The sequence below is a fragment of the Falco peregrinus genome, chromosome 14 (genome assembly GCF_023634155.1).
Source record: "Falco peregrinus isolate bFalPer1 chromosome 14, bFalPer1.pri, whole genome shotgun sequence".
In the NCBI taxonomy this organism is placed as follows: domain Eukaryota; kingdom Metazoa; phylum Chordata; class Aves; order Falconiformes; family Falconidae; genus Falco; species Falco peregrinus.
The window spans coordinates 2,494,408-2,511,983 of NC_073734.1; the positions used below are offsets into that span (position 1 = coordinate 2,494,408).

The window sequence follows — 17,576 nt, forward strand, 5'->3', positions numbered from 1 at the left end:
GGCCTGTTTCGTAATTGGTTTTTATTTATAACACTGAGTACACTAAACATTTAAAAGTAGAAAATCATGAAGAGGCATTTTCATATCTATCAAGTTTCCACTGAAAACTTGCTTTGAAGTGTCTCTACTATCTAAACCAACTGACAGTCCTACTTGTACATTGCTGCATGCAAAGGATTTTGAATAGCATTGGCACCAAAATCTGACGAGAGTCACATTAAGTGCTCTAACCTGTAATGTGTTATTAGTGCACAACAGCAGCCTGCTCTCTGCCATGTGTCTGTCTTCCGCCTCTGGTGGATGATCATTTGATAACCTGCTCTGCCGGTTGTTATCATTAGCTTGTTGTTGCTGTTGCCATTGAACCTTGATTAGCAGCAGACGTTTGGAGATGGTAACAATGAAAATGTAACTGTTGAAAAAGAAGGATCAAGAACTTTCATGCCAGAAGATGAGGTACTTGGTCTCATACATGAATGCCAAGATGTCTCAAGAGTGGCCATGTGTACTGAGAATGGCCAAAAAAGGTCACTATGACATTATCATACTCAGTCTCATGTTACAGAGAACTGTCAGCTAATACCTCTGGCCAGTTGACAGTCATCTCAGTTTTTATTACCACTTCCAGCACATGTTCTCCAGTGCTAATATTGCTGGGTTTAATAACATTAACTTTACCATCTTGCTTCATGATTTCAAAACCAGTTAATACCTCTGCCCCAGCTTGCATCTCAACAGGTTGAAAACTTAACAGCTGCTTTAATGCGGGCAAAGTAAGATTTATATCAGACAGTGTAGTGCAGCTGGAAAAAGAAGAGTAGCTTCCAGGGCCACCTGCAATAGTTCAAGTAGGAGATACAAGTTAGAAAGGAGCACTCTGAGTTTGTTTAGGTATCTATGACCCAAACGTGTGAGAGAGAGAGAATGCCACTGCTAGTATACAGTCACAGTCTGAAAAACTCAGTGCTTTCAGCCTGAATTTGTGCTCTTGTCACTATTTTAACGTTATTTGAAAGATCTGGAATTCATTCTCTTGGTGAAATGTTGATTATACACACACACCTTAGCATTATGTTTTGAGGTTTTTGCTCACTGCACTGTGGCATTCAAAAATTTTAAGGTGAATTAGGAAATTGCTGATTTTAATCCAGATTCAAATTATATTGAAAGTCAATGATTATTTGATACAGTGAGCCTGCTATTGCAGAAAACCACAATCCTGAAACACCAACCGATTATTTGGGGAGTTAGCCAACATAACTTAAAATGCCAAGACTCTGGTTTAGACTACAGTGTTTCACTGGATAGGTCATTCCTTCTGAATAAATAAGAATTCTTTGGTACATACATGCTGCTTAGACTGGTTACTTGAGACTTCTGTGGGAGACCAGATAAGCACTTAACAAGGAAGTGCAAGATAACATAGCAAAGTAGTCAGATTTTTGAAAAAACAAAACTTTACCATCTGAATTTCAAAGCCAGGGGCTGCTGGTGGCCAGGTTCATGCACAGCTCCTGCAGCCAGAAGCCCACGTTATAGCTTGAGTGGTGTATACATCTCAGCAGCACCATAATCTCAGAGTTCATTGGTCATCTTCTTTAATTAACCAAAACTGCTCTACAATCCAAAGTGAGAACACTTTAAATGCCTGCAATATAAAAAGATACCTTATAAATAATAAAGACTTATTACATCCTTTTATAATTCCAAGTGATGCTTATTTTAAGATTTTGTCTTTTTCGGGGCAATTAGTCAGACATACACGTGCAAACTTCCACATACAGTGCTTTTACCTTTGCAGAACTATACAAATGCTGTTGTCTGACACCGAGAACCTTTCCATATGCACTTGGAGCACTCGGTATGCGCAGGAACGAAGACACAAAGAGTACAGCTCACTAAAGGTAGCCTTCTTGTGTCTGTTCTGAACGCCTGAAAGCCATTGCTTATCCACAGATGCACTCTTGCATGTGCAGGCACATGGGTATAGGTCTCTTCAGTCCAGCTTCCCATTGACAGGACCTGGAGATGTCACTATATCGTATGGTTCTGCCTTCTCCCACGGTAGAAAGTCCTTGTTTTCTCTGCTTTATCTTACCTTCCTTCCAGTATGCTGGAGACAGTTTGGCTTTCCATGTTCATATTGGGTCCCTGCACTGTCAGGAATGCTCTTTTTGTAGCTCCAAGTTTCTTTGTGTTACTGCCTGGAGCAGCAATATTGTAAACCTGGAAGGGTGAGTGGCAACGTGCATGCCAAAACCTTGAGTGAAAGACAATTCCAGAGGCAGAAATACTGGGTCTGCAAACTATTATCTGGAATTTGGGTGTTTCCCATTTGCTTCCTTCTAGAGTTGGCCAGCATTCATCAAAAATTATGAATTCTGGCCTTTCATAACTAAGTTACCAGTGAAGAACCAATTGCATGCACCAGGTTGAAGAGCAACAGACAGGAATACCAAAGAGTTGGTGACCTCTCCATCTTACACTTCAGTGGTATAAAAGCAGTTTACTTTTCTGAACTTGCACAATGCAAAGGTGACATTCGTTTCTAAACAGACTTCCACTATCTTCAGTTTTATACTTGTGTGAAAGGAAGTAGCCATAGTTTTAAATGTCATGCTCACCATCTTGAAAGTCTGGGTATTTTTTTGTTGTTTCTTTTCCTACTCCACAAAGTACTTTAAGTCATCTTTGCTTGCATGAAGGCAACTTTAAATATTCATGTGACCACACTGTGTGGCTTTGGTGCTTCCAGAAGAAAGTCTTACCAATGGTATTGAGGAAACATGGCTAAAGGAGTGTAGTAAAGATATACTGAAATCAACAATCCTGATTTTTCCTCTGACTAAGCTTAGGAAGCAGAAGTTAAAGTGATTTTTGAAAGAGTACAATAGGAAAATACATCAGATGTTATTCTTAATGTCATTTGTTTACTGGCTGACTGGAAACACTGAAGGTTTTTGTCCAGCTAAATATTTGATACAAGGAATTGACTGAGTCCACTGAAAACAAGTATCCATAATAAAAATGATGCCACTGAAGCTGAAAGTGGTTAATGTAGAGATATAATTAGTTATGTACTGAAAAGAGTCTACTTTTGCTCAGAAACAGGCTTCTTGGTGCTTGAAGTAGGAAGCTCTGTACTGTGACTTCATTAAGAGCAGACTTCTGAGATGCCATGCTTTTAGTGGAGCATGTTGAGTTAAGGTCCATTTTAAGGGGACTTGAAAAGAAACATGGTGGCTGTGTGCTGCTCTGGTGCAGTACGAGTCCTGCTTCTCTATGCCAGCCTGCCCTAAATTTGCATAAACACTATGTAACGGAAGATTAACATTCTTTCAGTGGGGTACTATCATGATGCCGGTGCCTCCTAGCATGGAGCACTGGCCACTCAGCGTGGATTTTGCCATGCAACAGGTTCCCTAGTAGTAAGACTATGATTTCCATACTATACAACATCCCACCCTTTGCAGGGATTAGGGTTTTAGCTCTAGGAATATAGATATCCACAGTGCTATGGTAGCAGGCGGTCTGTAAATGTCACTACAGCCTAAATGCTGGATACAGTTTCTGATGTCTCCTCTATGAATCTACTTCAAACACTTACTTACACAATACAAGACTGAGATCTGCCTCTTCTGAATGGAGTCACTATTATTTCAGTTTTACAAATGATTAAATGGAAATTCAGACTCTGGAAAGATTATGGGAATAGCACCTGGAGTCTTTGCAACCACTAAGAGTAACAGCTTTGTTTTAAAAAATAGGATTCATACTTAAAGGAGCCCTGTCTTAGTGGTCTCCAGGGAGAAACCATGCCCCTGAGAAGGAAACATCCTGTAATCACCCACAGCTGCTTTTATATGTTTTTAGTTTTGGTGATCAGTGCCAATTGCTTCGTCCAAAAGAAAACCATGACTGAAAGTGAAATTTGGATAGAGACTGACTTCGTGCTGAAGGAAATCGCTAGCAGCTATAGGAGAAATGGTGTACAGACTTCGCAGAACATCTGAATAATTCAACATGCTAAGCCCTGTTCAGTGGTAAGAGATGTCTGGACTCAGTTTCAAAGGGCTCCTTCAGAAACACGGACATTCGTCTAGTCCTGCACCCAGAAACCAGGAAAACCCTGCGAACTGGGTAACAAGCTACGGGCCACCCCTTACAAGGCACAAGTGTACACGTGGGCACTTGAAGAAATATAATTTCATGGATAATAGAAATGCTGCAACAAAACACCGGCCTGTGAAACCTAAATAATTAACAATAATAATACTGAGCGTAACAAAAATTGAAAGGAAGGCTCCTTCCTCCTGCCCATACCATCTTTCCCACTGCTGGCCAGTTCTGCTTCTAGAGCTGCCTTGCTGGGCAACTAACCTCTGCTGCTCACTGCTCGCTATTGCACAGTTCATCCTACAACTCTTGTCCTAACTGCTGCAGGATAATCTCTTACCCTAAAGGGACACACAGGATCTGGAGTGCTGATGCCTACCCCAGTGAAGGTGTCTACACAGCTGTTCTGGGCTGAGGAGCTCTCCCACTTCTCTAGGCTGCTCCTCTTTGTGGTCTCAGAGCTGACTGTTTAACTGGGGGTGGGTCTTTGGTTCATTCCACAGGTCCATGCTTTAGCTAGCAGCTACTTTCTCTTGCCAACCAACATAACTGCTCAGTGTCTGGAAGGTTACTTTCCCCAGCAGGATCCCCACATAACAAAGCCCTTGTTAATTCTCTGGTACAAAACTGCCCAACCAGCCCAGCTGCTGTGATTTTGTCAGAAGAGCCTCCTTCCAGCCATTAGAGATGGCTGTGCAGTTAAGGTGAACCCTTCTCAGCCACCCTTCAAATACACACAGCAGGTAGAGGCCAGACGCTGTACATGTTTCTTGCCTGTACATCTTCAAATGTGAACACAGTCACTATATCCCCAGTTTTAAAATGCAGCAGTTGGTGTTTCTCTTTTTAAGAAGGTCTTGCAACTCTTGAATAACATGCAAATGAGGTCTAGTCCTCCAGGTAGACACCGTCACTTTTTTCTCTAGCGGGCACCAAATGCCCTTCTGGCAGGTTTAAGATGAGCGCTCCTTGCCAGGGCTTCACTAGCAAGGGGAGGGTGGCTGACTGGCAAAGTGAACAGGGCCCTGGGGCAAGGGGCTGCAGGCAGGGAAGAGGAGCAGTGACCCAGGGGCCAGGGGTGCTGGTGGGGAGGGAAGGGGAACACAGCTTCCCATGGCCCTGAACACCCTGATCCTGCCCGGAGCCTCCTCAGATCACCTCCAGTGTCCAGCCTTGCCTTGACCGCTTTCTCCCGAGGATGCACACCCTCAGAATTGAGCCTCATCCCTCGTTAATGCTTCTGATCCCAGCTCTGGGGCAATCTCTGAATGCACTGTTAAATAGACAAATGTTAAAGGGACTCTGCGATTTACACACAAAAGAGGATGTTTAGAAGGAGGTGTTTGTAGGCATTTCACTCCCCAGGTCTGGTAACAAGCTTTTCTCTGTCTTGTGGAACACTTAAGAACAGGTAAAAGTAATTCGGTTGTTCAGGTTTGAGCTACATGTTCCCATTGGAGGTGGGAGAATGGCATCTGCAGTGGTGATGGTGGAGGATGGCATAGTCTATTAAACATAATTTTGTTGTGCTCTAAGACAGGAAATGCTCTCACCAAATAATTCAACAGAGTAACTTCCTCGTCTCCTCTCAACTTCTTCAGTCCACTCCCAAAAAACCTTCTTCCCAGTTCCAGTATCTATACTCAGGGAACCTGTGTCCTTACCTTGTCTTTACAATCCCAACCTTAGCATAAATTCTTCTCAGTCACACATGCGGACTGTAAGAACTCCCAGGGAAGAAGTATTCTTGGTTTTCAAAGCTAGAAGACAAAATTATTTCAGCTGAAAAATAAGTGAATCCCCATATACAAACCCAGGAATTCTTATTTTCAATTATAGCTGGTTTATTCCATTTTCCCATTATATAGTAAGTGAACACAAACATTTCACCAACATTGCCACCAAAGCTGGATGCCCAGGCACTGGAATGGAGCAAAAGAAAAGCTGGGCTTGAAAACTCAACCATTCTGAATAAAGGATCTTTCCAGAAACCAATGTCTAGTCATCCTTGTATCTCTTCTGGCATTAAGTATCCTAGTAACATCCAGCAAGACAAATAATGTTATCTTTATTCCACTTCCATTTATATCTCTCTCCTCCTCCTTTGCAGTGCAATTGCTCCATGTGGTTTCAACTAATATTTAGCTGTGGCCTATGAGGGGCTTGAGCTCTGCTCTCTGCTCCCCCTCCTTTGGCATTGTTTGCTCCAGTCTCCAACTTCTTCCTCTTTCACATAATCCATGGACTTAATTTGGAAAATTAAGTGACTTGCATCACTTCAGCCTCCCTTGTGGCTGAGCCTGCAGGGGCCTGGCAGAGTGAGTGTGCTGCTGAGAAAGCACTTGTTGGTGCAGCTGGGGTTCCTGTGTTATTTGTCCTTGCACAGCACCCCCATGCATGCACCTCTGTCCTCTTTCTCTCTAGTAAAGAGTTCTCCACTCTGCAGCCTTCAGAGAGCAGGTGCAGAGAACAGTTTTTCTGCCTTCAGAATTGGTTACTCAGAGGAGTTGTGGGCAAACAAGAGATCCAGCAACATATTTTTTTGCTCTTCTTCGGACCGAATGAGCCGGTAGCCTAGCAACTCCATCGCATCCTTGCACACATTTTGCACTTTTTCTATTTTCTGGAAGGGAAGGGTCTCCCTCCAGGCCTGTGATACTCTCAGCGCATCTCTGGACCCAATATCAAAGGCCTGTGCTCCTTGCCCCTTCCCATGAGTGATGTTGTGCACCCACTTCTGAAGTGCTGGTGTGAAATGGAGTTCTGCAAACCTGTACATCTCGGCAGCCCTTGCTAGCGGGTCTCTGACAATGTCTTCATAGCGAACCAGCAGGTAGCGATCTTTCAGGAAGCTGGGAATGGCATGCCTGCCTGCCTTGTAAATCTCGACATGGCTTTTGCAGATTGCTTGCATTGTGTTGTAGGGCCCCATCTCTCCCTTTGTCCTCTGGGACCCCACAACAATGTTACTGTCAAGTTTCAAGTCTGCCACTGTGTTCTCTCGGGACTTGAACACAGCCCGAGGATCACGGACCAAGTGAATGATTTTGAGGTTCAGGGACGGATCAGTGAGAAGTGGGTAGAGGACCTTCAGGTCAAAGAACCGAACCTCCTTGATAACAACATGGCTGTAAGTTTTACAGGCTTCCTCCACCTTGCTGAACGGGTACTTGCCACAGATGGTTCGGCAGTTGCCTGCAGTGATTATGTCACTGCGACTGAACGAGTCACAGGCAGGGGGGGAGCACAAGGCTCGGCTTGTTTCCCACTGAAATAAATCAGACTTTTTCTTCTGGCTAGACATGTAAGCATCAAACACAGACATGTCGCACAGAAAGACCGACCTGACCAGGTCCCGCACTGCCATGTGCAAGACCTTGGCACTGTTCTGGTACATCGTAACCCACACGTGCCACGCGGGCTCCATCAGGTAGAAGACGCGGGGATGCTGACTGAAGATTTGTCCAGTAAAGGAAGATCCCGACCGCCAGGAGGAAAGAATGAGGATGTGGACTGGAGAAGGTTTTTCCTCCATGGGGGCATTGTTGCTGCAGGGTAGGAAGTACAAGTGGATCAGGAGGAAGGCCAAAACTGCCAGAATCAGGAGAACCTGCACCCTTCTAGAATTCATCATGGTTGCAAGGGACCTGCAGAGACAGAGGAAGTTCAGCATTACAGGATCATGAGGAAAGCAGGATGTGGTGCATCAGGCTCCTGCCAATCCCTCTGCAGGCTCAGGGTTCTGGAAAGCTGCCACACACTGCTGACACTGTGACAACCAGTGCACAAGGTATCTTTGGAACGGACATAACACTGCAGGGCTGAACATTTTCTGTAACAAAACCACTGTTTGTTGGTAACCCATTCTAATGCAGTCCTAGAAGATCACTGGAAAGCTTGTCTGCGCTTTTATCAAAGTTTAAGAGTTAGTTCAGTGTATCAAAATGTCAGTATACACAAATGGTGTGGTGAGGAGCTGGCCCAGGCTGCCCGGAGCAGCTGTGGGTGCCCCATCCCTGGCAGTGTCCCAGGCCAGGCTGGATGGGGCTGGGGGCAGCCTGGGCCATGGCAGGTGCCCCTGCCCCTGGCGGGGGGTTGGGGCTAGATGGTCTTTAAGGTCCCTTCCAGCCCAAACCATTCTGTGATTCTACGAAACATGTACTTAGTTTACACAATCCTTACGGTCATGACCTCAGCAATTTTTATGGAGGAAAGATGGAACAAGCAGTTTTTGTGGAGAATTCAACAGTTCCGCACAGTTACTTTTAGACTCCTGCTCTGATGACCTTTTACAACTATTTTTATGCCAGAATGCTTTAAAAATACAGTGGAGGCTTCAACTTCTTTTGCTTATATTATTTTTGGGATTTCAGGATACATTTATTGTCATCCCAGGCAAAAACTCACATACCAAGGGAAGTCATTTGGCACTGTAATAAATCCAAGCACAACAAGATCTTCTCCACAATCAGAGCGTCATAGGCAATTTTGCTAGAAAGGTCCACAAGGGTTTATCTCATCCATCTTTGTGTAGGCAGGCTTACCTACAACTAACCCTTTCTTAGCCTAACTCCTTTATAAAGACCCCTGCTACCCCTCCCTCCAGCCCCACTCATCCTGTAGGTCTTTATGAGAAGTACAATAGAACATGTTAGTCCAACTCAAAGAGCCACCCAAATCTGTTTCTTTCACGGAACATCTATCCTGCCTGTTCAGGATGATTTAATTGTTGGAAAATGTCCATTTTGCTGCTGGGGACAATTCAGAGCCTGAGCACTGGCTGGCACAGGCATGCGCAGGGAGTATACCATCAGGGATGGGATCTGGGGCAGGAAAGATTCACCTCATTTTTAAGAGTATATTAAACCATGCTCTGCCAACTGCTCCTCTCTTGTGTGCTCTCCTCCCCCCTGCTAGCCGTGCCTGACTGTGCTGTGAATACAGGCGGGTGCCCGCAGCCCTGGCTGCCCGCCGATGGGTGCCACTGACGTCCACATAGGGTGCTGTGCTCCCCTGCCACCATGTGCCGGGCCGGCAGTTCGGCTGTGCTGCAAAGGTGACAGGCTTCTCTGGCCAGTGAAACCACTTTACACCTCCCAAGGTGAACTAAAATTAAAAAACCTTGCTGGTTTTCAGTCATGGTCAGTCCTTCCAGGTGCTTCTGCAGCCAGGCAGGATAGAGAGAGCAGGGCCTTGAGGGCTGCAGGGCCAGCTGGAAGCCCTCTTGGACAGAGCAGCACTGGAGCCCAGCTCCTCACGGCTTTGTACGCTGCCTTTGTGCAGCCCATGACTGCACCAATTCAGACAGCCATGCCCATGCAGAGCAGCTGCCTCCCTACTGAAGCAGCTGCAGCACAGAGCATGCCCCAGCTGGCCACAGTGCAGACACTGCTTCCCCACTGTGTGCATACCACGTTATCTTCTGGGTCGATGGTCAAAGTTTCCCTAACCTCCTCCTCATGCCCTGCCTGAATTTCCCTCTGCAGCACAGCTTACAGACTAATTTGCATGGAGGTGCCTCCTTCCATGATTTCAGTTCCTGTAGCACTGCTGTCAGGATTTCCAAGCACAGTCACTACTGCTAACTGGTTAGGTCATCTTTTCCCTCGGCATATATGCATATATTGGCCTGTTCATCTAATCTACTCGCTGAGCGTTCATTTTGAGTTTAGGGTTTATCAGGCAGCGATTATAATTTCCCAGTGTAGGAAGAGCTGCAGACAAAGACTTATAAAAATAACTCATGTATCAGCTTCCTCCTTGTAAATGAATACAGCAGTGTTTACCAGAAGTGCTGGCCCCTGAATGAACTTTGATGATATCACTTCCATCTGGCACTATTAATATAATTATTCAAACACTCCTGACAGAGTTCCTGGACTACAGCCAGAAGCTCTTAATTGAGAAAAAAACTCTGTGAGCAGACATTAACACTAGCATTAAGATACCCAGGCAGATTTAAAAACACAGAAATCATTATTTCTCTGGAAACCCATGTGTGAATAGTCTCAGTCAAAGAGAATGGATTCAGACTTTTTGGGAAGCAAGCGTGTGCTTTTATATAGAGTCACACCAGGGTAGGAGAGCTGGATGTTTCAGATATTTCACAGCATATGCAGACCATGCCTGTGACTGCTCTTGGTAGCATGTCCTCATGTGAGGCCACAGCCTCAACAGCTTCCTCAGTCTTGCACAAGAGGTTGTGATGATCATTGAGGGGAGAATGACTGAAATAAGTTGCATGTGCCTGGTGAAGTGGAATAGAGGAGCAGCAAAGAGCAGTAGAGGTTCTATCAGACATTTCCTAATATGAAAGAAATACTAATTACATAACCTTAGTTTTCACCACTATCTCTTGATTATGGCAGTTGGGTTGTTTCTAAACTAAAGTCTTCAGCTTAGTCATGTTTTCCCTATGGCAAACATCTAGAGTCACAAGTGATTCTGTTCATTTCATACTGCAGAAATGAAATATGAAGCCCTCACAGAACTGCAGAGTAAAGATCGGCCCAGAATAATAGAGGCAATCTCAGCTGCAGAACAAAAAAGGCATGTTGTCACCCAGCAGAGAGATGAGCCAGGGTTTGGCTGAGAGCAGAAAGAACAAGAAGAATCTCAAGGCACTAAGGGTGAAAAACAAAAACTACTGAAAGGTACGACAACCCAGTCTCAACACATTAGGGTTTCCCACAGCACAGGTATGAGGACACAAAGAATTCATATCTGCCTGCCCGAGCAACCAGAGTCTCTAAAAAGCCAAACAGACTTTTAAGCTTTTCCAGAAGCACACAGGGGTCTTGGAAAAGCTTGAGCCTGGCAAAGAAAGAGCATTACAGAAAGCAGCAAGCAGTCCCAGGGAGACATAGCCACCAGACACACTCTGAGCATGGGCAGCATGTCCCCAGAGCACAGGTTTGTGGAGCCTGTGCATGCAGGGGCTGCATAACAGTATAGCCCAAAATACCTTGTGTTATGCAAACTGTGGCTGAGTGCTCTGCAAGTCCAGGGAAGCTCTCCAGACCTGTACAGATCCCTCACTGCTGTACTGGTAGTAGCGTAGCAAAGAGGGTCTAGTGTCGAGGAAGCCCCAGACACTGGTCTTTGAGATGGCACTAATGATTGCTCATAGTTTTATGAAATCCTTCCTCAATTTGGCCTAATCAGCCTCTCAGAATTAAAAGTAGCATCTGCCCATTCAGAGGGGAACAGATGGCATGACTGTCACTGGTGGGGAACACTGGGAAAGGGCACTGAGAAGAAAGCTTGGAGAAGCAGGAACTACCCTCTAAGACAGGCCAACAGCTTCTGTCTGTAGGAGGAATCATGTAGCAATTTACTGGCATTCATATGTTTACAGTGTTTCACAAAAACTATCTCCCAGTTCAGGCTGCTGAGCATGAGCAGTGAATACACTTCTGAGCACCACATCATCCACACATCAAGAAATGGTTGAAAATCTCACCTTAACAAGTCCTCTTGAAGCGCTACAAGACCTGGTTCAAGCAAAGTTGTCCTAACACACCCACACTGCTGTGGCACACGCTCCTCCAGGCAGCCACCCGAATAGCTGCACGTTCACATACTAGCAGTCTACCTTCATGCCCGGCTCTCATACACACCTGTACGCTCTTACCTACACCTGTGCCTGCTCCCTCCTATCCCCTTCATTTCTGTATGTCACAGCTCTAAGACTGACTGTAGTGCCCGCCTACTCTGACCAGCCTTAAAGTAAAAAACTCCACCCTGCATGAAGCACAAAGCATGGGAAAGGTGGCTTCTTGTGGGGCATGAACGATCCAATGCTGCTAGTGAAGGAGAAGGGCCAGGAAATTCACGATGGAGACTGAGAGGTGCTCTTATATTGAGTCCCACCACAAGCCCCAGAGAAACTGTTCTCCATGAAAGAAGGAACAGGCATGTCTGTGGAATGTCAGGGCAAAGGACAAACAGGAACCTTTCTCACAAGGAGGACCAGCTTACCCACCGGGTGTGCAGAGACAGGGCACATTGTTCTGGCTGCTCACCGTGCTGGCAGATTCACATAAAGTCTTTTTGACTCTCTTTTTTTGTCTGTGCCTTGCTCGAATTAAACATTTTGGGGCTGGGAAAGAAAATTGTGTGAAAGGAGCAGCCGTGAGAGAAGCAGCTGGACTTGGCCTGTTAATGATTCACAAGGGCGCTGGAGCTGCAGTGAGGCTGCGCCAGGCAAGGTAGCAAAGCAGTGCTGGGCTCAAGAGAAACGTGGTATTCTGCAACCATGCAGAGACAATCGCTTTGGGCCATTCCAGGTCTCATTGCTTCTGTCACACGGTCTCTGGAGAGGTGTAGATCTCCTCTTGATGGTGCCCCCTGTTGCCAAGGTTCCCACTGAGCTGCTCGGAAGGCAAGTGGAGTATAGGAGACAGCAGAAGCAAAAAAAATCTGGGCAAGGCTGGCGCTTCCAGCAGGAGGGACAATCTGAACGGCGCAGGTCATGCTCCTTTTCACTTACTGCATTGCAAACACAGATGGTCAAGCCCTGGTAACCCTGGGCTGGGAAACAAGGCGAGAAGCTGGCAGTGGTCCAGGCATGGCCCTACAGAAAGAATCACGCAATGTTCTGCACAACTGAGATTTCAGCTACATGTTGCTATGCCTTGCACTGACACAATTTGTCAGAAGGATTTACCTGTATGTCATTAAGTGTTACAAAGCTGATTTGTAAAGGTCACACCACTTCAGTGGGTCTTCTTGGAGCCTTATTCCTCCCTGACCAACACTTGCATGGACAGAGGTGTATCAAATTATGTTTGCCCAAGACATGCTGGTCCTTTGGCACCCATATTCAGGCTGCATGACAGCACTGAATGCGGCTGTACAGGCCTCTGGTGACAGGGCTGAGCAGATTTTTACAGTTGCACAGATCCCAAGTTCTAACTGCTTGGCTGGGCTTTCCAGAAGGCAGCTTCTGTGGCACAAGAGGAGGAAGATGTACCCTCCTTTGAAGATGAGGCTTGGGAGTGCCGACTGCTCCGGCACACCACGTTTCCTGAGACCTGCACATTGTGGAAAGTGAAGGAGGAGTCCTCTGGCTCCTGAACAAAGGTCATCATTCTCCCTGTATGTCTTGATTCAAACTTTATAAACCAAAGCAGAAACACATGTGTCCCAAGCACAAACACAGACTGGGCAGAGAATGGACTGAGAGCAGCCCTCAGAAGGAGAACTTGAGGGTGTTGGTTGACAAGAAGCTCTACATGACCTGGCAATGTGCGCTTGCAGCCGGAAAGCCAACCATATCCTGGGCTGCATCCAGAGCAGCTTGGCCAGCAGATTGAGAGAGGGGATTCTCCTCCTCTGCTCTGGTGAGGACACCCCCTGCAGTGCTGCATCCAGCTCTGGGGCACCCAGCATAAGAAGGACATGGAGCTGTTGGAGCAAGCCCAGAGAAGGCCACGAAGATGATCTGAGGGCTGGAGGATCTCTCCCATGAAGACAGGCTGAGAGAGTTGGGGCTGTTTAGCCTTGGCAAGAGAAGGCTCTGGAGAGACCTTAGAGCAGCTCTCAGTACCTAAAGGGGCCAGCAAGAAAGCTGGAGAGGGGCTTGGTGCAAAGGCAGTAGCAGTGACAGGACAAGGGGGAATGGTTTTAAACTGAAAGAGGGGAGATTTAGATTGGACATCAGGAAGAAATTCTTCACTATGGGGCTGCCGAGACACTGGCACAAGTTGCCCGGAGCAGCTGTGGGTGCCCCATCCCTGGCGGTGTCCCAGGCCAGGCTGGACGGGGCTGGGGGCAGCCTGGGCCATGGCAGGTGTCCCTGCGCCTGGCAGGGGGTTGGGGCTAGAGGTCCCTTCCAGCCCAAACCATTCTGTGACTATGATTCATGTAGCAGTCAGCCCCATATCACCTGGCCTTGTACACCTTGCTTCCACTTCACACAACAGCTGATCACATTTCTTCTTTCTACCCTCCTTCCATGATTAAAGGTGTTTTCTGGGGACGTAGCAACCAGTGAGCCCTGTGAACTGCCCATGCTGGCAGACATTCCATTTTTTATACCTGAAAAAGCAAGGAGCGTGCATTGTGCTCCCCAGCACACATACACAGAGTACACCCAACCCAGTGCAACAGCAACAGGAGTAGGCTGAGGAGTAATGTCAAAGGTATGGAGTAGAGGCAACACCTCAGTGCTGACACTGAAGAGGACTCCCTCCCTAAGGGCACGTGTTTGATAGTCTGATGAGAGAAACAGGCTCAGCTGAAAGGTTTGACCAACCCCACGCCCTGTCTTCTGCCATCATCAAGACCAGATGCCTAGGTGTTAAAATTTGAGTTACAGCAGTCAGGAAATAATGCAGCACAAACAAAATAGCAAGCAGCAAAAAGCTTTACCGTTGGTCAAATTCTACTGTCCATGCTGTTTCTGCATCCTCCAGAGGCCAGACCACACTCCTCCTTGTCTCTGCTTCATCCACCTTTTTCTCCTACACCCCTCAGAGCTATTTAACCACTTTGCTGTAGGATCACAGCGGCACATCATCAAAGCAAGGCTACAGCTACATATCATCAATGTCAATCAACCCACTGTCTTCATTCCCCTACAGCTAGGGAAAAGAACAAGAGGAATGTTTCCTCCCTAGATGATGTCCTGGCCTGCGGCGGGCTCTGGAGTACGTGATTCACCTCTCTGAATGTAGGTATCCAAAAGAAGCTAGTAAGTGATGTCCCAGAAGTTACTGTTTCTGTTGGCTGTGACAAGAGTAGGGGGTGATGTTTGTGAGCAGGCATCTGCACTGAAACTGTCTAAAATCAGTTGAGACCAAGCTTGTCTTTGCATATCACAACACCTAGATTTTTTTCTATTCACTTGCCCAATTGAGTTTTGAACTCACAGATACTTTTAGCATCAACAGGATTCCCTGGCAATGAGAATATGTTTGGCTGCATGTTGTGAGAACTACTTCCTCTGTTCTGAACCTGGCATATAAAAATTGTATTTGGTAATACCACCTTTTTTTTTTGTCAAGAGCGACAATGAGTTAATTTCTCCCTATTCACAGTCTTTAAGCTATACTGGATTTTAGCACCTGCTCTTAGAACACCTTAGAGCATCTGCTCTGTAGAACACAGCTTACACTAGGTTGATATCTAAAGCAGCTCATGGGAATCCTGCTGTGTAAATCTGTCTCTGTCCACTAACTGCAAGAGGAGAAATATTAACCCTGGAGCCATCTGTCACATGCAAGATAGATCACAACCCTGTGCAACACACAAGGGGACTTCGACTGATGAAGGCCTTCATACATTCTGCATCCTTCTCGCCTCTTCACTACATCAACTCAGCTGTCTCATGAGCCCTGCCCTTGGGAGCACCCTCCTTCAGCAATGTTTATTCACTGACAGGTTTCCAGTCAGAGATGAGAGGGGCATTGTCTTCTAAAATCTGAAGGAAATTTTGCTATCTTGCAGCATCCTGTCTGGCTCAGGTCACAACTTTGACCTTAGAAAAACATTTAGAGTCCCAAACACAAGGACTGATACACTGCCACTTCTTGCCTTCCTTCCAGAGAGGCAGATTTAGGAGACAATTCTCTCTCCTGTGTTTGTTAATATTTATTTAGAGGGATCAGTTACTTCCCGGTGTCGCAATACACCTGAAAGAGGTGTGTGATGGGGTTGCTCACGTTTCCTGCGCCCCAAAGGCCAGGGAGCTGCCCTAAGAGTCAATGCAGTGACTGTGCACTGGTGACTGCTTGCCACAGAAAGGGGCCTGCCTTTCAAAGCAGAGGGAGTTTAGGCATTTTCTAGCTGGCACCATTAAAGCTGTAGGGGAAAGATGGAAGTTTATGGCTCTGCAAGACGGAGTGTGACAGAAGGCTACAATGTGTGGCTGCTCACACAAGGGCCATGCATGACCTCCCTACTGATCACTGGATTTTGAGTACGGCTGCATTTTTGTGTTTTGAAATGCACTGGGAAAACCCTGCTCCTTGCATAAAAGAAACTTGACAGTGATCTTCAAAAAAAAAAAAAAAGAAAGAAGTCCGTATGTCAATTACCCATCACTTTCATAGGGATGAAGGCAACAGAGCAGAACTCTGGCTTTCAGAAAGAGCTTGTTTGGCAGAGATGCTGTATACAGTCATTTTGGTTGCTTCAGACATCATCATTCATAGAAGATGGAAAGGAAATGCAGCAGTTAGGCAAGCATCAGAATGCATAGGAGCAAAGGTGCAATGTCTATGCTAAATTCCAGTCAGAGCAAGTTCTTCCTGAGCTAGAGCAGCTCTTGCCCCACGTGGCTTCCAGAACAAGGGAAGATGAGACAAGTGACTGATACGATGTCCTATATGAGACTTCTCTCAAAGGGCAGGCTGGTGTGCTCCTGCAGTCATGTTGCTATGGCCTTTCCCTTGTGTTTGTGGTGAGTTTTAAAGTTGTATTTTGACTTAAAAGCAGTTTGAGATGAATAGATTTGTCCGAATTGGCACAGGAGGACCCAAAGTTGCAGTAGGCAAGAATAAGGATGGTGGATGACTTCCCACCCCAGTCCCTTCCGCTTTGCAGTTGCAGTATCTCTGTAACTAGCTCTTTTACAAAAGAGCTAAGTTACCCTTACAAGCAAGGAACTTTTCTATTGTCATTCAGCAAACTCTCTATGAAATACATGGGAGCAGAGAGATCGGTAAAACCAACGGCACATAAAGGTAATAGCTAGAAACTACAGATTTGCAAAGCACATTATAGATAAACTGGGCAACTGGATTTCCACATGAAAACCTTTACGTGTATGGAAACAAAACCTGAGGTTTTGCTTAGAAGTAGCTTAAAAATATTCTTCAGATGAAGAAACTATTTTTTTTCCACTTTCACTGTGGGAAGGGAGGCAAAAAAAAAAAAAGGCAACAGTGAAGCCTAGAATATCAAAGCAAATTAAAGTTTTGTTTCCTGAGCATGCCTGCACAAAATGAAGAGATGACCTCTTCATGCCCTGCTGTCTTTCTCTTACAACCTCCCCTCTAATGGAGTACCCAGCCTTTGTCCTGGGCAGAGGAAAGGGAGGCAGTGAGGTGTCTGCAGAACCTGGCAGTGTATGACCTAGAGCTAGCTCATTTTTCCCATCACTGGGGAGGCAGGGTTGGCCTGCAGACTCTGATTCCGCAGGAGGTGAACAGAGTTGTAGGCAACGGTGTAAGGTACTCTGTAAATCACCCCTCTGTCAGCCTCAGAAAGAAGCTCCCTGAGCAGCTCCCCAGAACAGATGGTCCAATGGATGTTACCATGTCCTGACTGCACAGGCACTCCTGTTTCCACAGAATAAACAGACACCAGGCCACCAGTTCCTTATTACTTTATGGAGCTGAGCTATTCAGCAATCAGTAACCCTGACCCTGCTGGCACATCAAACACCCTGCACAGTACAAGCATTTCATGGGTGCCACCTGCTTCTTCACCAGCTGGCTGCCCAAGCCTTGTCT

General features: G+C 46.1%; 1 protein-coding gene across 1 annotated transcript; it reads right to left on the bottom strand.

Moving 5' to 3' along the window:
• Window positions 1-1,836: 1,836 nt before the first annotated feature.
• Window positions 1,837-12,455, bottom strand: CHST4 (carbohydrate sulfotransferase 4). Its single transcript, XM_013297713.3, has 2 exons — window positions 11,579-12,455; window positions 1,837-7,763 (listed from the first exon to the last, which is right to left on the bottom strand). Exon 2 carries the CDS (start codon window positions 7,748-7,750, stop codon window positions 6,611-6,613), a length of 1,140 nt encoding a protein of 379 aa, XP_013153167.1. The 5' UTR covers window positions 7,751-7,763; window positions 11,579-12,455; the 3' UTR covers window positions 1,837-6,610.
• Window positions 12,456-17,576: the final 5,121 nt, after the last annotated feature.